At 43.5% G+C, this 23,165-nt stretch overlaps 1 protein-coding gene across 1 annotated transcript in view; it reads right to left on the reverse strand.

Annotated features, from left to right (window-relative positions):
- Nucleotides 1-23,165, reverse strand: part of UBE2J2 (ubiquitin conjugating enzyme E2 J2) — a 57,601-nt gene that overhangs the window by 9,361 nt on the left and 25,075 nt on the right. Inside the window, exons 2-5 of the mRNA XM_073602932.1 lie at nt 22,727-22,857; nt 10,921-10,961; nt 8,525-8,627; nt 6,827-6,965 (exon numbers count right to left, since the gene is read on the reverse strand). Of these exons, the coding sequence (XP_073459033.1) occupies nt 6,827-6,965; nt 8,525-8,627; nt 10,921-10,961; nt 22,727-22,857 (414 nt within the window). The remainder of the gene's footprint in view (nt 1-6,826; nt 6,966-8,524; nt 8,628-10,920; nt 10,962-22,726; nt 22,858-23,165) is intronic.

Below are 23,165 nucleotides of genomic sequence, written 5' to 3' on the forward strand. Positions count from 1 at the left end.
ATACTGAAATGTGCATTCGTTCTCATCGTACTACAGGCAGTCCCCAGGTTACATAGATATGGTCTGTAGGTTTGTTTGTATGTTTAATTTGTTTGCAAGTCGGAACAGGTACATTTTTTAAGTAACTCCAGCCAAAAAAATTATTACGCTTTTTGAATAGCATAGGAATGGGTTAACACCCCTGTAATATTTGTTTTGCTGTCTGTGCCCCTGTTCAGAAGATTTCACCTCACTTTCTGTCCCTGTGACAATTGGACATTAAAAAATTTGGGTTGTTGTGAAAACAAAAAATGGTAAAAGCTTCAGCGGAGACACCTTTTTCCCATGGTAACTCTTACAGGGGTGAATTTCCCTTCCTAGGTGTAGATTTTCTCTCACTTCCTGTTGTCTCCCTGCGCTTGTAAGTAGGAGTCGTTTGTAAGTCAGATGTTTGTAACGCGAGGATCGCCTGTATTGGGAATCCACATTTTTTTCTGGTCTTATATACACTCGAAAAAAAGTAACAGCTGTTGTTGAGAAAAAAGAATCTCCTCTTGGTAATTAACTTTAAACAAACTTTGTAGATTTCTAACTTTTGTTAATCTGAAGAAATAGTTGTTTGTTTCGCTACGTCCTTTGGATATCGATTCTGAATGGGAGGGTCTGGTTCAGTGTTAATTTCGTCAACTAAAACGTTTGTCAAAATTTTCATCAGTGGTCTTTTTACAGTGACGAAAATGAAACGAAAAGTACACCACATTTTCGTGTACTGATGAGAACTATGACGAATATCAATTCCGTTTTCGTTAATGAAGGACCGTGCAGCATTACAGGCCTTTTCAGACCACTGTGCAGCATTACAGGCCTTCTCAGACCACTGTGCAGCATTACAGGCCTTCTTAGACCACCATCCAGAGCACCGTGGAGCATTACAGGCCACCTCAGCTCAGACCACCATCCCGAGCATTGTGCAGCATTGCAGGCTTCTCAGACCACCGTCCAGAGCACTGTGCAGCATTACAGTACTCCTCAGACCACTGTCCAGAGCAGTGTGGAGCATTACAGCCACCAACCAGGGCACTATGGATCATTACAGGCCTCCTCAGAGCACTGTGCAGCATTACAGGCCTCTTCAGACCACCGTCCAGAGCACTGTGCAGCATTATAGGCCTCCTCAGACAACTGTGCAGCATTACAGTGAATGGCTTAAAACTAACATGATTGCATGACCTACTGCTGCCTTTTCGGAACATACTAAAACCCTCCAGAGTGACACCATGTCCATGCCCTCTTTGATCTACTCAGCCACCTTGAGGACTTTAAACAGAACACTAGCTACTAAGACCTTGCCACAATTGCTGTGTTCTCGCCACTTACAGCACCTACTTGTTTTGTCAACCCTACGGTCTGTGAAACCCTTGTTGATGTGGTGGATGAGTATATTCAGGTAATGCCTAAAAAGGCAGAGGAGTATGCTGTAAGAAAATCCACATTGCCCTCTCTAGAGGCCGGCGGAATAGAGCAAGGGTCATGTTAGCACGAAGTGCTTTCCTTAAAATGAATCAAAACAAATAGAATTACCTAGAGAATAAAACACTTCTAACATAAGAAACATACCTAATACTTGTGGGTTGTGCTTATAGCGATAGGAAGAATCAATATTTTCAACAGTTTTGTCAATTTAAAATTCATAGTAAAAATGCGCAGGCTACAAATTACATTAGTAGGAGGAAATATAACCACCACTTTTTATCAACTCCTTTCTCTCTGTCAAGAACCATGAATCAGACTGAGACAAAAAACGCAGTAAAAAAAAAAAAAATGTAATGGTAAAAATGGTACAGATCAGTAAACGTAGTCAAAACATAAGCCAGGGATCGGAAGCCAAAGTGGATAGTCAGACAAGCCAGTAATCAGGGAACCAGAGATCAGCATAGTCAGAGGTAGGAAAACAGGATCAGGAATCAGAAGGGAGGTCAGCTGGCCAAAGTCTTTCACAGGAACATAGCTGAGAAACTCCAGATATGTTGACTAAGCGAAGGCAGGAAAGGAATGAACAAGGCAGTTTAAATAGCCAGAAGGGGCTGGCTGTAGGCGGGACTGACTAGCAGATAAATGATAACTAGGTGAGCCACTGAGGAATCAATGAGAGAAGTTGACAAAAAGTAGTGACCGTTATAATCCACAAACTAAATGGCATTATTGTAGACTATGCACTTTTTTCTTCGAATGTATCTGAGAATTAGAACTGTTGAAATAATAAACTAACAGTAAACAGATTCTTATTGTAGAAATAAGCATTATCCTCGAGTATTGGTTTATTATGCTGTGCCAGAGTGCCAGTAACAGTGCCTGTGCAGTGTGTTGCTAGCTGCTGAAATGTTTTGTTGTGTTCTGTTCAGTTTCTTGAACTGTTAAAGTTCATGTAAATGTGCACTACATGGTGGTATCATCATGCAAAGAGTTTTTGTTTTTTTATTTTAACGTTACAAGAATATTGCTTTTTTGACAGTGTAACGGAACTTGGTTTTACTTAAAGACGTTGTAGAACGACTAAATCTGTGTCTGTAGTGCATGTTCACACCTTCAAGGGGTTGTAAACCCTCGTGGTTTTTCACCTTAATGCATTCTATGCATTAAGGTGAAAAACCTCCTGTGCTGCAGCAGCCCCCCAGAGCCCCCCTTTTACTTACCTGAACCCGATCGTTCCAGCAACGGGGAAGAGCACACCAGCTCGAGCTGGTGTCTCGAGTCCGGATTGGATTGATAGCAGTGCGGCCAATCAAATCCAATGACGTGGGAGCCGGGGGGGCGGGGCTGAGTCTTGCTGTCTGTGTCAATAGACGCAGCAGTAGGACACGGGAGCACGCCCACACGAGTGCCCTGAGGGAGAGCGGCTCTCTAACGGGGCACTCGAGAACAGGAGGAGCAGCCACGCTGAGGGACCCCAGAAGAGGAGGATTGGGGCCCCTCTGTGCAAAACCAACTGCACAGAGGAGGCAAGTATGACATGTTTGTTTAAAAAAAAAAAAACCCACAAACCTTTAGTTATCTTTTTGTCAGGGCTGGGCTCAGCCCTGCCTTCTCTGAGCTGGCCATTCAGCTGTTGGCTAATCGCCAGCTCCCATCTCTCCACAGTTACTCACTTGTTGATATCCTGCTCGTCAGTTCTGCCTACTTAAGCCGTCCAGCACAGAGGATCTCTGCCTTCGCCTTGGTCAACATCACAGAGACTATCTCCTTCGTTCCTGTTTAAGATTTGCTTGGCTGACATTCCTTCTGGCTCCAGATCCTGCTTGCTGTTCCACTACACTGATCCCTGACTTTCTGGCTTGGCTGACTATCCATTCCGGTTACCGAACTTTGGCTATGTTTTGACTACGTTTGTTCTATTTACTACCTATTATTAAACTAGTGTGATTTGATTGTGCTTCTGTCTCGGTCTGATTCATGGTTTCTGACACCTTTAATACCATGAATAATAACATATTCGATTTTTCACTCCAGGAGTATAAAATGAGTTTGGAAAATGTAGAGAAATGCTTAAATAATGCATTACAATTTAACTAAACCCATTAAATATTAGACGACTAAAATGTACTGGAGATTTTAGTCGACTAAATTACGACAAACAATTGCAGATGACTAAAATGGGACTAAAACTAAAATGGAATTTTAGTCAAAAGACGAAGACTAAAACCACTTGGCATTTTAGTCAAAAGACGAAGAAAAAACCGCTGCCAAAATCAACACTGGTCTAGTTCAATACAATTTAGCTGGTGTGCTCTGTGTTCTAAGGGGATTAATAATATTAAAGTCTTGTTTTAGTAATATTAGTAATATTAAAGTCTTGTTTGTTATTTTTAAACAAAAGTAAAAAACATGTCAAAAAAATTTTCCCCAAAGCCAAACTTTCAAATTCCTTTTGTGCTTTACTGTAACACCGGAACACAGCTATGGAGAAATAACAGTTCTCAGTATTGACATGAGTGTAAATGGGTTTCTGAAACAAGCCTAAAGCACAGTCTGATCAGGAGCCCAAGCAACCCTCTTACCAGTTGCTCCTGAGGATTTGTTGAGCCCATGGTGCAGCATTCATGATGTGTAAAAGCACCATAGACAGTATCTTAGCAGGACATAGTTATACAGTTAATAATATTTAAAAAGATAAAATAAAATAAAAACCTCATATCCACCAAGTTCAAACTCCCAGGACACCCAGTTTTTTGGTCTACAGGAAGGCAAAAGAAATCCCCACCACAGCAAATACTGCCAATGCAAACTGCTTTCTAATCCCCTCCAAGGAGAGTCAGAATTCCCAGTATGCATATAATCTTAGATTATTCTCTATTAATTATAACTCTGGATATTTGTTGTAGGATATTGATTTTATCTCAAACTCCAATATTGATTTTGCCATTACTACCATACGCGGTAAACAATTTTACTAATTAAAGCTAAACTACAGGCCAATATAAAAAACATCTAAAACCAGCATTTGATACATTAATAATTTTTTTTTTAAATGCAAGCAGTAGAAGTATCTAGATGTGATTTGGTATTAGCATTGTACAGTCCCTGTAAAGCAGAGCTCAGACTATGGGGGAGGGGATAGAGAATCAGCACACGTAACATCATTTCTCTCCGCCCCCCGCATCACCGATCTTCCGCCCTCACAGCCGGTGTTCTGTCAGCCTCAGTGTAAGAGGTGCAGTGGGGAGCAGAGAGATGACAGCATCTCTCATTGCCCGCCCCGCAACACCGCCCTCCTGCGGCTTGCCGCTGGGAGAAAACTGAGCATAGAGCTCTCCTTGTTCAGTGGCACAGATTCTTTCCCCCGGGACAGCTAATCAGGAATGGCCGAGGGCGGAGCCAGAGGAGTCCCGGATCCTCCCTCTGCCAGGTGAGACTGGCTGCAGCATGAGGAGGGAGACACCCTGCTACATCCAAAAGGGGCGATCCCACAGAGATGTGATGTCATCAGTGACGGTACAGGTGGGGTGTGTGCTGGGACTTGTAGTTCACCCCCTCAGCTGTTTGCCTGACATACCAAAAGGGGCGCTCCACTCACAGTGCTTGCTGGATGTCTGTCAGTGATCATCCTGAAAATGCTGAGTGCCTGGCTGTCCCTGGGGTCTGATCCTCTGTGCCTGGGAGCAGCGTATAGCCAGTGACGGCACAGCTGCAGATCTACATGGGGGGTTCAGACCAGCATGGCAGCCAGGCACCTGGCATTTTCAGAATGAGTAATGACAACCTCCATATTCCTCTAGATTCTACAACCAGAACCGCTGCTGCTATTCTGAATGGGGCGAGGCTAAGGTGCATTTGGAACCCACCACTGCGCAGAGGCCGGTCTCTGTGCTAAATGGACCAGTGCTGCCACCAATGCAGTGGTGGCAGGCAGCGTGGCAAGTGACACTCCACATCTGGTGGAAGGCGACGTGGCAAGTGACACGCTCAGGGCTCCCACTTATTCTACATTATGGTGAGTTGAACCATTTCATTTATTACTACAATGTAATAAATTATAATGGAAATAATGTGCTTTAAACTACCCTGACATTATATCAAGCATGGTGTGATGATGATTGAAGCGCTAACACCAGCCATTGTCCACGAAAAATCGCTTACCCCCCCGGCACAATTTTCCTCCATGCAGCCGGTCTCCGGTGCCAAAAAGGTTGGGGACCGCTGTTTTAGGAGATACCAAGAAAAACAGAGCCAGGATTTATTGGTATAGGCAGCCTACAAAATGTTCCAGGGGGTACTTAGAAATGCAGAGAGCATAGATTTATCATTATGGGCAGCCTACATCTCTCTCTCACTCGTTCGCGCACACACACACACCTCATTTTTTAGATTTACCCAAGTTCCACTTTAGTGCAAAAATACACACAAATGTAAACACGGGGAAATGTTAAAGAGGAACTTCAGTCTGCTCACATAATAGAGAGAGAGAGAGCGCGCGCTGTGCATGTCATAAGCCTAGGCTTTTACCGGACAAAAAACAGGAAGTGGGCTGTATAAGGTATTTACTGGCAGAAATAAAAACGGTTTACTATCCAAAGTTAAAACAACAGGGGGAGAAGATTTAATAGATGGAAAGATGAAAAATGACTGAAGTTCCGCTTTAAGGGCTAGCCTGCCCATTGTTTTTCTGTTTCAATATATTTATTGAATTTTCAGGATAAACAAGAGATTCATAAACAAGCTCGTTGATCGCCCATGCAGGGGCTAGAAAATGGGTAAACATTACCAATGATCAATATTGTTCACAATTATACTATAACATAGTGAAAACAGGGGATGGTATATAAAAAAAAAAAAAAAAAAATGAATACTGCATAAAATGCCATATCCCCAAAATTGTCGCCAAAGGGGAGGCTCTTCTCCAGCAACCCCCTCCATATGAGGCAACAGCGAGAACCAGGATAGTGAGAAACCAGAAAGAAAGCGAGAAGAGCGAAAAGGCAGAGAGAGAGGGTCATAGATAGGAGAGGGGGGGAAAGGGAGAACTCAGACTCGGGAGCCTCACACTTCCCATTGTTTTTGCACAGTCACTCAGTGAAAAGTCATCAAGAACTCTACTGTCTGACATCCAGCAGATACAACCTGCCCTTCTGGATGACTATGCAGCCCCAACAAGCTAGTCTTATCGGGTGGTAGTGGGTCTTTACCTTGCCTAGTTTCTACACGTGTCACTGCAAGCAACAAGTCGAATGAACATTAGGTTCCAAGGGGTGTTCTAGGGAAGCAAATCACACTTCTCCAACCTCCGAACTACATTAACGTTTCTTTAACTACAGATCCTGTTTATCTTAACTCTGTAATCATACACACTTACAGTAAAGTCTGAGGTCTCTATGCTACCCAGGGTGGGTCCTTTCTCCACCATGAAGCTGAGTAGACCTGTGAGGATTGTTGATACCGACCATGCTGGGTTCCATGTGTCTGGGTGGAAGTCTGTGATCGAAAGGCAGAGTCTGCAGAAGGCAAGGGAAAAACATATCAGGATGCCGACGTGGAAATGAAATGTTAAAATCAATGGGATTTTTGCAATCTTAAAATGTGGAAAACATTGTAATTTATTGGGTTTGGCCTGAAACAGAAATAGGAACTAGATTTGACTATTAAACTCTGGAGACTACCAGTGAATACCAGTAGCTTCTTAGACTTTACATCTCTACTACACTTGCAGGCTGCATGGTGGGTCCACAATCTCAACCTTGCTAGCGCAAACACTTCTTATCCAGGAGCGGTTCCTTTCCTTGAGAAAAATGCATTCATCTGAAGTTGGCCTTAATAAGCTCTGGACAAAGCAGAACAAATTACACCCGCTGAGTAAGTTGGCTGATCTGTATGTAATAATATAGCATTCCTAGTGCTGGCACTGACAGAGTCCTACCAATCATGCCAACCACTGTTGAGTGCACTGATCACCAAGTCATATTCATATACCTGTCTCCCACTGCCAGGCAAGCTACAGTATGTGCCTCTTGAATGCCATGCGACAAATCCCTATTCGTTTAGACATTTGCACTGCAATAGTAGCATGCTTAATTTGGCCTCAGTAATTTATCAGTTTACTGGAGTGTCATGCATTGGCCATACCGTCGCCTGACATCAAGCAGCAAGGGATTTTAGAACACAAACTTCTCTTCAACAAGCAGAATGCCTGTACAATTATGTCATTTGTGATCATATCTTTCCTACATCGTAATGCTTTGTAGAGACATTGACTCGACCTCTAAATGGCTATATTTAGGAAGTGGGTGAAAAGCTCTATAAACTGAGGGTAAACCCCCTCCCAAACAGCTCCCATATGGAAGACTTTCCCTCGCCATTTTTCTGGTGGCAACTGTAACGGTCGGACACACACGGTCGGACTTTTCAGCCACAAAAGTCCGACAGACTTTTGACAGACTCTCAACCGACTTTCTAACAACCGGACTTGCCTACATACGATCACACCAAAGTCCGACGGATTAGTACGTGATGACGTACACCGGACTAAAATAAGGAAGTTGATAGCCAGTAGCCAATAGCTGCCCTAGCATTGTTTTTTGTCTGTCGGACTAGCATACAGACGAGCGGATTTCTGGGTCCGGCGGAGTTATGACGTAAAGATTTGAAGCATGTTCCAAATCTAAAGTCCGTCAGATTTGCAACTGGAAAAGTCCGCTGAAGGTCCGGTGAAGCCCACACACGATTGGATTGTCCGCCGGATTTGGTCCGTCAGACAAGTCCGGTCGAAAAGTCCAACCGTGTGTACGCGGCATTAGTTTAGGAGGTGGGGGGGGCACTTTCTGTCCCCATGACAGTCAAAAGACAATTAGAGAGGAGAATCTGTGGAATGGAGTCACAAATAGAAAAAAAAACAGCCAGCTTGTAATCCTTATCTACTTCATAAAGTAAAAAAAAAAAACCTTTGGTAATATATACATTTTAACACCCTACTTTATAATCATGCCAGAGCTCTTTTATGACAGTTTCTCTGAACTCATCCCCTGACAGTATGATGTTGAAAAAGAAGGATTCCTACCGTGTGTTGCATTTAAACCGTCCATTAGGAGTGATCATATAAATACTAGGTGGTTTAAAGGGGAATTCTCTTGGAAATATTAGTTTCCCATGGTAGTAACCACCTGCAAGAGAGAGAGAATACATATAATTAGAAGACAAAAACATCTCAGCTGCACAATGAAAGAAAGTCTCTGAATTAAGACAAAGCAATCAAAAGACCTTAAAAGAGCACCTATTCTAGATAAAACCAGGAAAAACTGACATTCAGCTCATTCTTTGTTTTGTGCAACACAGATTTATTTAAAGCATAGGCCACCTTTTGGAAAAATTTGACAAACGCACCAATAACCTTTTTGCTTTCAGGCCTGCAAAGCATTGCTACTGCAATCAGTGTGATGTGGGTGCAATGCACAGGCTCTTGCATTGTGTCCCCCCAGCTCTGGGTCTGTACAGCAAATTGCTATTACCACCCTGCTGCTGGAATTCTCTGCTCAGTCCTTGTGCTACGGGTGTAGAGAAGACTTGTAGTATTTTCATTTGGAAATCCCTGTGAATGGATGATGCAGCTGAGAGGGAAGAAGGAAGAAACAGTAAGCACTCTGAGATTCTGGTAGTGGGTGAATGGCATTGTGATTCTGGGAATGGTGTATGGTACCATGCTTCATATCACACTCTTAATAAGAGTAAAATATGAAATTAGGGTGACTTTAATCCTGATCTTTCTCTAACATGCAGCAGTAATTCAAGGAAAGCAGTTATAAGACGATAGGACTTGCTATCATGCTGATCCTACAGCTTCAGTACACTGAGACAATGCACCAAAACAGGAAGTAAGAAATTCTGACTTTTCTCAGACTTGCATTTGCTGCATGCTTGTTCTAGGTCTCGGACTGAAAAGTATTCAAACCAAACACGGCCAGGCAACTAGCATTTTGAGAAGGCGGACAAAAATTACCAACTCATAAAAAATGCGCTTTTTCTTCCTCTCCTGCAAACATCTAATAAGGCAGTCCATAGATGAGTCAGTTTTCTTCATTAAGGCCCCTTTCACACTTGTGCGACCTGAAAGTCGCGTGACTTGAAGCAATGCCTGTGCAATCTTGAGGTCTACGGACCTCAAGTCGCATAAAAGTCAGACCAAAGTAGTGCAGGGACTACTTTGAAGTCGCACAGATATGAACGGTACTCATTGGAAATCATGGGGTAGGACTTGTCATGCGACTTTGCAGTCCCAAGTCGCAGGACAAGTTGCACAAGGGTGAAAGGGCCCTTAACCAGCAGGCTAAATAATAAAACAATTCACTTGTTAAAACAATTATCATCATCTTCAGTATTCTTTGGTATTTATTATTTTTCATTCCTTTGAATTTGTCCACATACAGATACTGTGATGGTTCATCCCATGTAGTGGGTTGCTTTGATGTTTTTTGGGGGTTATTCATGGTCTTTGTAGCCAGCCCCTCCGCCCCTATTTTATGCTTGCATTGATCTGCATTGGTATTTGAGTGCTCTGGTGAGGGAGGGTGCTCAATGCTCCTGCAATGTTTGCTTTGTTTACCTCCGGTATTTATAGAGAGTGGGTAGCCCTGGTTAGGCACAGCTGAAAAAGAGGAAGTCTCGAAACATGTCCTGTGCGCAAACTCCAGCAGTGACGTCAGAGTGCCGGTCTGGTCGGAGCGGAAGATCCCGGCGGTAGTTTCCAGCTTCCCCCAGCTCAGGGTATGCCAGCGGCCCATACACTGTCCACTGATCCTCTCCCCTTCCTGGAGTTTGGGCTTAGAGCCCCAGCATGGACTCGCTGCAGTGCTCTGCTATAGCTCTAGTTTGTGAGTAGAACAACTCTAGTCTTAATAAATTCCTTTTCATTTGCCATACTGCCCTATGGATTTTGCGCTCTCTCGCCCCCTTCCCTGCTTTAAAAAAAAAAAAAAAAAAAAAAAAAAAACTGATTTGATCACCCCATCCACACAGTCGATGTGGATGGGGGAATCCGCTCCCCTGAGCTATTGTATTCTGACATCGGGGAGATTTCCCTGCTGTCAGAATACTTTGATTCCCCCCTGCAGGATATAGCCTGCACAGCTGATTGAACAGGAAAAATATGACAAGGCGGATGTACAGAAGTCAATAAGTAGATCGACTTCTGTACAACTTCCCTGCCCATACATTAAATTGAAATTTGGCCGGTCCCTTCTAAACTGCCCAAACACTCCAACCCAACTTGTTCGGAGCCCTCCCCTAATTCCAGGAGAGAAGGGGACTAGATCGGACCAAGGCAGATCCAGATAATAAATAGCGATTTTTTACTGTGATGATGCAGAATGAAAGCTAAATAATCGTCTGTCGACTACTATACTGGTACACTTCCCATTATGGCTATGAAATAAGCATAAAATACTACAATCCTCCTCTCACCTTCATAAGGGGTCATCTCGGGTCCTCGAACCACGTAATGCCTAAAGAAATTAATAGAAATAATGAGTCTGAAACCAGGGCTTACATTTCTTAATTCTTCATCTTATAAACTGGTCAAAATTAAGATGTTTTATGGAATTTTCTGTTGGAGAGTAATGTGAACATACAAATATAGATATCTATATACTTTTATTTTCCAGACTATCATCCTATTATACCTTGATTTTGTGTGTATACTCTGCTTGACTGAAACTGTGCTTGTTATGTGCCAACCATGGCACTACCTGCCTAAAGTGCTGTGTACATTGCACTCTATATAAAAGTACCTGAAATAAATAATTGTATGTTTGTTTACACACCTTTAAAGATTTATTAAGACTAAAAAATAATGAGTCATAGTTAAAACATCACTAACATTAAACTAAAAAGTGGGAAATAGCTGTAGATAACATTCAAAACTATATATAAGCACTAGATAATGAAAGGGAAATCTCTACAAACAGAAATGCTGACTGCAATAAAAATCTTATAGGGGGTTTACCTTACAAAGAAAAAAAAAAGAAAACCTAATGCATATATATTTGCAGCGAAAAAAAATGCACTTTTACTTTTAATGACCCTATAAAGTATAAAGCATTGCAACTGTGATCAGTGGATTGTGGGTGCAATACAAGGCTCCTGCAGACAGATTCTCCAGCTCTATGTCCATAAGGAGGTACAGGCTTCCAGGTAGAGAGCTGGAGGAAGTGTCAATAAACTATGAGTGCAGGGATCCCCATACTTGTGTTTCACTGAGAACTACACGTTCCTCTGCTGTGTTGGCAGACAGAACCTGCAGAGTATTTATTCACAGATCCCTGTAAATAATGCAGCTGTGTGGGTGGAGCCCTGTATAGCTGTGCAAATTTCAAAAGTGACAGCCTCTGCGGTTAAGAACAATCCCTTGCACCATGTTACACCATTAATACGGACATAACATGGTCGTAAAGGTAATGTTGGCCTTTGATTTTTAAAGCTGAAGCTCAGTATACAGCCCAAGATTAGGATCACAGGTGCTATCTAGACACAAAGTAACCAATGTAAAGCACACCAAGATGAGCCTGCACTGCAGGAAAAAAAAAAAAAAAAAAAAAGGTTCGAGCAATTTGAAATCACAAGACGAGATGCCTGGGCTCCCAGATTTGTGAGCAGCACAAAAAACAAAAAAAAAACAACAAATATAGAAAGTAACCAGCAGGAGAGCAAAATAACTGGGAAGAGCTCATGCTGACTGGACAAGAATCTGCCACACAATAAATAGAGCTGTCAGACAAGCCAACAGCCACAACTGTTTGTGCGAAGTAAACAAACCTTACACACACATGGCCTTTGAGATTGTTTGTGCCACGTGTGAGTATACATGCAACTGTTCTCTGGCCTTCTCAGTCATAAGACGACTGACACGCTGCATACCAAACTAAACTGTGTGATGTAATACAAGAGGTGCCATGATATTAACTAAAGGCAAAACAGGGTAGATATAAAATTAATGATTTTTTTTTTTTTTTTATAAAAAATATATATATATATATATATATATATATAGATTTTTTTTTGATTATCAAATTTATTTGAATAAAATAGTTTTGAAGTCAAAATCTATCTAAAGATAGTTTTCTGTTTAAGATACATTAATAATTTTGTTTATTCAGCATGAAATGGAGTTTAGTTATGTAGCATGAGGCTGTATATTCTGCAATATTTACATTTTTAGTAAACTCATTCAATGAATCCAAGCTGATGATTGAATCGGTTCTGAAATCGCCGTTTTACTAACCCGACAACTTATTGTTCTAAATAGGAAACCTTCAATTTTGTTTGCAAATATTAAAAGAGTCAAACTACCAGCAAAAATAAGTCCTTACATTTAAAGATCACCTGTCATTTCAGATCCATCATGGCAGCGTCTGTTAGCGGGCATCCACTCACCTGCTGCCGCCACGTCCCTGACCTTGTTGTGTCACTGCCGCATCACCAGCCGTTCCATTAAAGTGGATGAGACTTTAGGTGAGTCAACAGCGGGTCAGAGGAGGAGCCGCTGTGGGACAGAGATGACATTTGCTCTTTACCCACTTCAGCCCCGGAAGGATTTACCCCCTTCCTGACTAGAGCATTTTTTTGTGATTCGGCACTGCGTCGCTTTAGCTGACAAATGCGCGAGCGTGCAACGTTGTACACAAACAAAATTGGCATCCTTTTTTTCCCCACAAATAGAGCTTTCTTTTGGTGGTATTTGATCACCTCTGCGGTTTTTGTTTTTTGCACTATAAACAAAAAAAAACAAAAAAAAAAAAAAAAGAAGAGGGACCATTTTGAAAAAAAAAAAAAGCAATATTATTTACTTTTTGCTATATAGTAAATATCCCCCCAAAATATATAAAAAAAACACAAAAATTTTCTTCGACAGTTTAGGCAGATATGTATTCTAAATTTTTTTCTACCAAAAATAATTGATTGCGCAAAAGTTATAGCATCTACAAAATAGGGGATAGATTTACGGCATTTTTATTATTATTTTTATTTTTTTACTAGTAATGGCGGCGATCTGCGATTTTTATCGGGACTGTGACAATATCAGGCACTTTTGACACTATTTTGGGACCATTGTCATTTATACAGCGATCAGAGCTACAAATAGCCAAGGATTACTGTATAAATGACACTGGCAGGGAAGGGGTTAAACACTAGGGGGCGATCGGGTGATTAAGTGTGTTCCCTGGATGTGTTCTAACTGTAGGGGAGATGGGCTCACTAGAACATGACAGTGATCACTACTCCCGATAACAGGAAACAGTAGATCCCTGTCATGTCACTAGGCAGAACAGGGAAATGCCTTGTTTACATAGGCTTCTCCCCGTTCTGCCTCTCCTCGCCACAATCACGTGCCGCCGGCGAACATCGAGTTTGCAGGACCAGCAGGCACGCTCCCGTGGCGTGAGGAAATTCAAAGTGACGTACAGGTGCGCCCTTCTGCCGACGTAAATCGGTGTGTGGCGGTCAGCAAGTGGTTAAAAATTATGATTTAAATCAAACCTTTTTACTAGTGACTTAAATCCTCATTTAAAGTGACTTGATTTAAATCAAATCTACCCTGGAGAGGGATTGGAGCCCCTGTTAGTTTTTATTGCTGTCTGTGCCCCCGTTAAGGAGATTCCCTCTCTCTATTTGTCATGTTTGCCATTATCATTGAAAGTAAAAAAAAAAAAAATCCCCAAATTTTGGGTTGTCCCCAGAAAAGTAATGGAGGGGAAATCTTACAATGGGGACTAGTTCTGGTGACCTGGGGACCCCCAAGGAATTCCCTTAATTTACAAGGATTTCTTCTAACTTTCTGTTTGGCTATGGGACAGGACGTGCTGGGAAAGCTCTGCAATGGGACACAGATAGTGAAATAAATCTTGCTCTATTGAAATTTGCCTCTAGTTCTACTATAACGCACACCATTTAACCTCTTGATAACCTGGCATCTTTAAAGCTAAGCTCCAGATAGAAATTTTATATTGGGGGGGGCACAGCTCTAGTCACATAAATTCCCTCTAATAAAGTACATACCATGTTCTGCTGGTAACTGTAAGAATCCTTCCTCCATTGATGCCAAATTCTCCTCACCACCTTTCAGAGATGCAGGAGTTGAGAGCAGTGGCTGCAACTGTGAAGGACTCGCACTGTTCACCATCCCCTTCCTGTCCCCATGTCTATTCATAAACATCCTAGTATTCTTCTCCCAGAATGCAAGGCGTTCAGTGAATGGAGGCGTGCATGATAAACAGAACCCCCCACCCAGTCACAGAGTGCCTTGGATTCTGGGAGAGGAATACCAGGATTTTTGTGAATGGGGCAGAAGGGGAAGGCAAAGACACAAGTGGTTCGCAGGCACAGCCACTGTTTTAAACCCCCACAGCACTGGAAAATCATCGCTGTGAGGAGCATCTGGCATTTTTGGGGAAGGATCTAAATAAGATACTTTACAGTAACCAGGCAGAACATGGGTTATGCTTTATTAGGGGAAATGTGACTGATGCAGCATGCCAAAAATATATATTTTTTTTAACAAGAGCTCAGCTTTGAGGCAGAAGACAATGGTACTGGTTCCAAACTTCTTCATGTAAACAGACTAGTAAGAACACAAGTGTCCATATATAGTTACATGTGGATGTCTTTTTGCCATTCACAAACAGTTGAACGCTCCAGCAGACTCCACATGGGAACATGGAAGCTTTAAAAGGAGAAGTACAGCCAAAGCTCCTATAGATCACAGGAGTGCAGTTCATTTCGCACTACTGTAACCAGTTTTCAGTAGACAGCAGGCTGATGGGGCAGAGCAGACAGCGGTGACTGACAGTCACCAGCTCTCTGCTCATGGAGAACTGAGCGATCAGCAGTGTTTTATCGCTCAGTCTTTGAGCTGCGGGGGACAGATGCAGCATCCACCTAAGCAAGTATATTTTCAAAAAAAAAAAAAAGAAAAAAAACCCTTCTCGTTTAAGTAATTCTAAAAGGGAAGAGAACGCCCACCAACTGTCCCTAAACACTTACCTGACTCCTGTCGCCACTTTAGTGCTGTCTCCTACTGCAGCCCCCTCCCCTCACTTCCTGGTACAGTCATTTTTTATTGTAGAGAGTATGGCAACATGACAACCATTCACCCACGCAGGGTCATAGCATATCAAACATAATAAAGAGGCATGGGCTGAGAGAACGTGAACAGATAACTTTTGTAGGTAATGAATGTCCACTGAGCAACCTAAGGAAACAAACTGAAGGTTCACATATGTCTCCTGGGCCCAAGGGCCATCAAGGAGAGTTAAAATGTGTTCAGTTCTGCAGAATGCCCCCAGTCGGGGTGGGTAGTTAATGCCACTTCCTGGTTTCACGGGAGGGCAGCAGAGCCATAGGCTCCTGTGAGGAGGGAGCAGGGGCGTGGCTTACCAGCCGTGTGTGTGTCTCTATAGACACACAGCCCAGCTCAGGAGCATGCACGCACGGGTGCCTCCTTAGTACCCAGCTTGCTAAAAGGAGGCACGTGAAGGAGGGAGGAGCGGGCAACGCCTGCAGGGGACTGCCAGAAGAAGGTGGTAAGGGACCTTTCTGTACAATATTGTTGCACAGAGCAGGTATTACATCTTTTCTTTTAAAAAAATTAGCCTTAGTATTACTTTATCAAAGAGGAAAATGAACAAATCAGTGATGTATGTCAGCAACTTTAGTTCTCGAATGTCATTTACAAGCACACAGCTCTCTGAAACATACAGCAATATACTCTCTGAAACGTGTGGTTTGCTTCTTCTGAAATCCTTATTTTCTGCCTCGGGAGCCAGGAACTTGTGCCTATTTGTTAGCTTCAGGGGGACCAATCCCCTCACTGCCCCTCAGCAGTTCACATCCTTCGGAAGCCAACATAAAACACGCCAGCATGTGTAGATAGTTTTATTATAAGGCTGCCATCTTCAGTGCGTTTTCCCTATTTCACCTCTACCTCCCCTCCTCCTAGCTCTGACTGCAACTCTTCCAGCAACTCCTCCTGCAGACAGGATACAAGGCCCAGAAAATATGGCACATGTAGCCCAAGAAACAATGCAGGACAATATGTCACTGCACAGATTCTCCTCCTGGAAACCACGGATAGCTGGGAAACCACTGGTTAGAGACGTCACAGGTACAAATATATAAAATTTCTCATTTAAAAGAGAAATGTATGAATGGAAAGAAACAAATATTGCCACCTAGATGGATACTGCATTTTTCCCCCGCCGTCTCTCTACATTGAGAACTGTGCGATCAAAGACAGCTGGTCATTCAGTTCTTGGTCTTCAGTGAGCAGAGAACCAGTGGCTGTCAGTCTCTGGGTCTCTGCTTTGCTCCTCCAGTGCCGGGCTGTAGAGGGGGTGGGGGTGTCTGGCACAGTCTCCCAGTGATCTCGCTGAGAGGCTGAGCCAGCTGCTGGTCTCGGCATCTGGGTGGATCCCGGGGAGCATTTGTGACGGTGGACGCAAATGCTGGACTCGGGAGCGCACCCGCAAGATAACCCCCTCGGGAGAGCGTTTCTCCTTGGGGGGTTACCTGATGCGGGGAAGAGCCGCCGGGGGACCCCCGAAGAGGATGTTTGGGGTCACTCTGTGCAAAACGAGCTGCACAGTGGAGGTAAGTATGATATGTTTGTTATTTTAAAAAATTAAAAAATGATCCTTTACAAACGCTTTTCAGTCTACCCGAGAGACTTCCCCCATTGATTACTTAGCGTGACAAAGTAACAACACATCCTCTGGGCTTAGAGGCACCCAGCTTCTAAAACTACTGTGTTTGCCTACACTTGGCATGCAATGAGCAAATGAGGAAAACCAAACCGCAACCTCTGCTTTTAGGTTGAACCAAAACTCAGAACGCATTTCAAAGAAATCTTCCTCTTCTTCTGCTATGGACTGATCCTCTGTGAGGCTCGGGACTGTGCACTGACAGCGGCATATGGTGTTGTCCAATACTGCTTCTGATGCACCTTATTTTTGAGAGTAGTATTATATTGTTTAAAACATTTGTTAAACCCCCCCCAAAAGAAATAAAATAACTGATCCTGTTCCCTTAAAGCATGATGTACAGTACAGTGATTGTGTTGTGTATTTTGGTCCCCTGTAAACACCTGAAATACCTGACTGATCCTGACAGTTTCTAAACTCCCCTATGTACGCTGACCACGATATATCAGGGCTGCTGAGCCCTCACACCATAGTCAGTGTACGTGCCTCCGTCACACGCTGCTATCTGCAGCTCTCCTCTGTCTCCCGCTGTCCTCCTCCCCCCTATGCCTGTCAGCTCTCACTAGCGCTACTCTACTCCTCTCCCCACTGCTTCAAAACGAATTGATCATTATATCATCTTCACTGTCACATAAAAAGCTGAGTCCTAGTGCCTGTGCTTTATAAAATAAAAGCCGATTTCTACCTATTTATCACATGACTCCGGGCTCTCTGCTCCTCTCCGCCTTCCTGGCTGACGTCAGCAGGGGAATATCAGACGGAGAGAGCTGAGGGCCTAGAGTCATTTGATCGCTGGAAGACACTGTTAAAACAGGTAGAAATCGGCTTTTTCTTTTTATAAAGGGATTATATAATGATCAGTTAGTGGCTTAACAACCACTTTAAAAAAAGGCTTACATTGATAACTACACTAGAACAGTGGCGCTGTCTTTCCCTTCCCCCTCTTTCATTGCCGTGTCCCAATTGGGGTGTGTGTGGGGGCATGAGTTACCTAATTTTCTGTCCTGATGACAGGATGCAGGTGGGACACCAAAAAAAAATAATAAAAAAAGAGGCTCAAAGCCTTCTCTACACTTAAAAAAGCGCTGGATGAAGTTTCACTTTAAGGCCTAGAGGCAGGTCATTCACTCCTGTGAAGGTAGATACACGGGACACAATCATTGCATGCTATACAGGCATACCCCGCTTTCTGTACACTCACACATTCCCATAGACACATTGGCGTCTATGGGAAATCTTTGTCAGCTTGACATGGCACTACTCCTGGTTTTTAACATTGGTCTCTATGGGAAATCTTGGTCAGCTTGACATGGCACTGCTCCTGAAACATAAGTGACAGGGACACCAAACTTTGTGAGCACTGAGAGGGGACCCAGGACTACAACATATCCAATTTTGGGGTCAGCCAGCTTGCCTAGGTAATCTACCATGTCGTAGTCCTGGGTTGCCAAGTTTGGTGTCCCTGTCACTTATGGTTCGGGAGCAATGCCATGTCAAACTGACCAAGATTTCCCATAGAGCTAGTGTAATTACATGCATTGAGAAGTGAAAAAAGGCATTGCTGAACTTTAAGTACATTTTCATTTTACATACATGCTCTGTCCTATTGTATACAGGGTATGCCTGTACAAACAGCAGCAAGTAATAAATCTGTCCTCCTGTAAGAATGGATTCGTTACCAGTTGTATAAACCAAATAACATTAGCAGCAACAATTGTATTATTTATTTAGTGGAGGAGACAAGAGAAACATGTATAACAATTTATTAATGACAATATCTGCAAACACAAAGACAGAACATAATCTTATGTCAACACTACTTATAAAACTTTTGTAGGTCAATACATTAGTTATCCGTAAAAGACATTCCAGGATACAGATGTCGTTGCTGGCCAGAAAAGGTGAAATAAGAAGTGGGTAACATACCCTTTATATACTGTAAGTATACAAGGGCAATTAGCTGCACATTCATGTTAATGGAAATAATTCCCCGCAGTTTCATTTAGGCTGATGGTGGTGTGCTGATTAAGGCTTAGGCTATGTTTCCACTAGTGCGTCCCCAAAGTCGCGCGATTTACCGTGATTTTACCGCGACTTTTTACCGCGATTTGAAGCAATGCCTGTATCTATGGACCTCAAGTCGCATCAAAGTGGGACCAAAGTAGTGCAGGGACTACTTTGAAGTCGCACAGATATGAACGGTACTCATTGGAAATCATGGGAAACAATTTGTCATGCGACTTTTCAGTCCCAAGTCGCATGAAAAGTCGCACTAGTGGAAACAGAGCCTTAATGTACACGGAATGTTTTACAACCTCTCCTGAATGATTTAACTTGACAGATAGCAAACGACTTTTAAAAACTTCAGTTTTGCCGCATTTACATGCCACATTTGCGTTTACAAAAAAAAAAAAAAAAAAAATATATAATTTTTTTTTTTTTGCAAATAATCAAAAATGAAAAACAACTGTAAAACGAAAGGCGTCTAAACGTGAGTTACCGCGTTTACAAGCTGTTACAGGCATTTGGCGTTTCAAATGCCTTCAAACATCCGTTCTGAACGCATTATTTGGCTTTCCAAAAAATGCTTCTGAACTCAACTGCCTAGAAATGACTATAAAGACCCTGTGTACATGTACTGATAAGATAACAGAGGAGAGCTCAGGGGCAGGTGAAAAAAAATGCCCAACTGCAGTGCAGAAGTTTACATGAAGCCTTAGGCTCCCGTTTGTCCAAAGTCACTCAAAATGGTTAGCGCCTGACAATCTCTAAATATATAAACCTTTATTGATACATAGGGATAAAATACATATTGATAGCTCAGCTTACACATTTCAGCCTTAGCCCCCTTTCACACTTATACGACTTGTCCCATGATTTTGGACTGCAAAATCGCATGACAAGTCATTCTCCATGGTTTTGAATGACTGCCATTCATATTGGCATGACTTTAAGGCGTGCCGACTTCAAAGTAGTTCCTGCACTACTTTTTTTCTGAAGTCGGATCAAAGTCGGATTCCGTATTAACTGATCCGATTTTGGCATGCGACTTGTGCATAAATGGGGGAACTCCACGCCAATTTTTTTTTTTTTTTTTTTTTTTAAACCGGCATGGGTTCCCCCTTCAAGAGCACATACCGGGCCCTTTGGTCTGGTATGGATTTTAAGGGGAACCCCCACGCCGAAAAAATGGCGTGGGGTCCCCCCAAAATCCATACCAGACCCTTATCCGAGCACCAGCCTGGCCAGTCAAGAAAAGGGGGTGGGGACGAGCGAGCGCCCCCCCCCCCCCCCCCCGAGCTGTTCCAGGCCCCATGCCCTCAACATGGGGGGTGGGTGTTTTGGGGCAGGGGGGGCCCTGCCCCAAAGCACCTTGCCCCCATGTTGATGAGGACTAGGGCCCCTTGCCGACAACCCTGGCCGTTGGTTGTCGGGGTCTGCGGGCAGGGGGCTTATCGGAATCTGGGAGCCCCCCTTTAATAATGGGGCCTCCAGATCCTGGCCCCCCCACCCTATGTGAATGAGTATGGGGTACAGCGTACCCCTACCCATTCACCTGGGGGGAAGTGTCAAAAAAAAAAAACACACTAGACAGGTTTTTAAAGTAATTTATTAGGCAGCTCCGGGGGTCTTCTTCCGACTTCTCTGCTCTCTTCTCCTGCTCTCCGGTGCCTTCTGCCGGGCTCCTCTGCTATCTTCTTCCAGCTCTTTTACTAGCGTTGGCCCGGTCTTCTCCTTAGTCTTCTTCCCTCTTCTCTTCTTCCGATGTTGACACGACGCTCTCTGCCGCTGTAATGCCGTTTAAGCGGTGCGCAACGATTTATATAGGCATGGGGCGTGGTCACCGCCCTCTTATGATGTCAGAGTCCCATCATGCCCCGGGCTGTGACCTCATAAGTGGGCAGTGTCCCCGGGTGATCACGCCCCATGCCTATATAAATCGTTGCGCACCGATCACACGGCATTACAGCAGCAGAGAGCGTCGTGTCAACATCAGAAGAAGAGAAGAGGGAAGAAGACGACGGAGAAGACTGGGCCAACGCTAGTAAAAGAGCTGGAAGAAGATAGCGGAGGAGCCCACCAGAAGGCAGAAGGCACCGGAGAGCGAGAGAAGAATCGGAGAGCGGAGAAGTCGGAAGAGGCCCCTGTATTCGGAAGAAGACCCCCGGAGCTGCCTAATAAAATTACTTTAAAAACCTGTCTAGTGTGTTTTTTTTATTGACACTTTCTCTCTTCCCCCCCCCCCCAGGTGAATGGGTAGGGGTATGATGTACCCCATACTCATTCACATAGGGTGGGGGGCCGGGATCTGGGGGTCCCATTATTAAAGGTGGGCTCCCAGATTCCAATAAGCCCCCCCGCCCGCAGACCCCGACAACCAACGGCCAGGGTTGTCGGGAAGGGGCCCTTGTCCTCATCAACATGGGGGCAAGGTGCTTTGGGGCGGGGAGGGGGCAGGGCCCCCCTGCCGCAAAGCACCCACCCCTCATGTTGAGGGCTTTCGGCCTGGTATGGCTCGGGGGGGGGGGGTCACCCCCTTTCCTGACCAGTCCAGGCTGATGCTTGGATAAGGGTCTGGTATGGATTTTGGGGGGGGACCCCATGCCATTTTTTCTGCGTAGGGGAATCGTACTTCAAGTCGCGGGGCAAAGTCGGATCCACAGTCGTATGACTGACTTGTCAAAATCGCGGCCGCAAAATCGCGAGACTTTGGAGTAGCACAAGTGTGAAAGGGGCCTCAGTCATAGTTTCATAGCAGGTTTTAGATATACCAAGAATAAAATGTTTTCCTAACTAGTCCCTGCTTATTATGCAGCTACGCAGAGAAATATATGAATAAAGGATAACCATATATTCCTATGAACATTCAGTACAGAGGCAAAGAAAGGCACTAAGGTAGGCATTTCTATGAGGCACATAATGACACATAATAAATACACACATTTCATACAAAACTGTCTGCCAACAGCACTTAGTAACATTAGTTCCAACAGTACCTAGAAAAAGGTTTTGTGGCCAGTACAGGTCTCCCGCCTTCTGACAATAAAAAGGCACAAAGTAGTCAGCAGAGGAAGTCTAGAATAGCAACCAGGTGGAGGAGAGGACTAAGGGTCCAGCAGAGAGCAGACAAGAGCCAAAAGCACTGAAAGGTAGTCACAGGATATTGAGAGACAACGAAAGATGCCAGGAAATTATGTATTTAGCATGATGAGCCACCCTCAACCTCTGAGCGTCTCTAAGGATCAGCGGTCAGGGATAGGAACATCCACCCATTAATAAAAAAGTCCAGCAAGTTACGAGGTTCTCACAATACCAGACTACTAGCAGCAAAGTGGAAGGAGGGTGGCCTGGTGCACAATATCTATACCTACATGAGAAAAAGTACTAGGGATATAGGCTTATTCTGCTGCATACATTTTATGCCTTTATTTGTAGTTCGGATTAGGAACATACCTTTACCCGGGAGCAAAACAGCCAAACTAGGCTGGAAGAGTGAATTATCTTGAAAAACTCACCATTCCAAAATATTTGAAGGGAGGGGTTCGGCACAGATATAAGGCACTGGGTCTTTTTTGATGCGCAGATAGTCTTGCTTTAACCGTTGTGTTGCAGTTGTTGGTGCTCTTTTATTACTGTTGCTGCTCATCTGTTAAACAAAAAAGGAAGGTTACTAAAAGTATACGTGAACATCTTTGTACCATAATTGCGTATATTTATTTTTTTGCAGTTTTATTTTGTGGCCACGTGTCCACAAAGTATTCTTTACCTTATTGATTGTGGTTACCACCAATTTACCTCCAATGGTTAGTGTCCTATACCCGCAGAGCTGCTGGATACTGTACAAATGACAGTTTCCTGATATTACATATTACAGTCAGGTAATATCCTGACAGATATTACAGTCCGTGCTTAGGGCTTGTTCACACTTGATTAAATTTCTAACGCTTAACAAAC

Source organism: Aquarana catesbeiana, linkage group LG10 (assembly GCF_042186555.1).
Source record: "Aquarana catesbeiana isolate 2022-GZ linkage group LG10, ASM4218655v1, whole genome shotgun sequence".
NCBI classification, from domain to species: domain Eukaryota; kingdom Metazoa; phylum Chordata; class Amphibia; order Anura; family Ranidae; genus Aquarana; species Aquarana catesbeiana.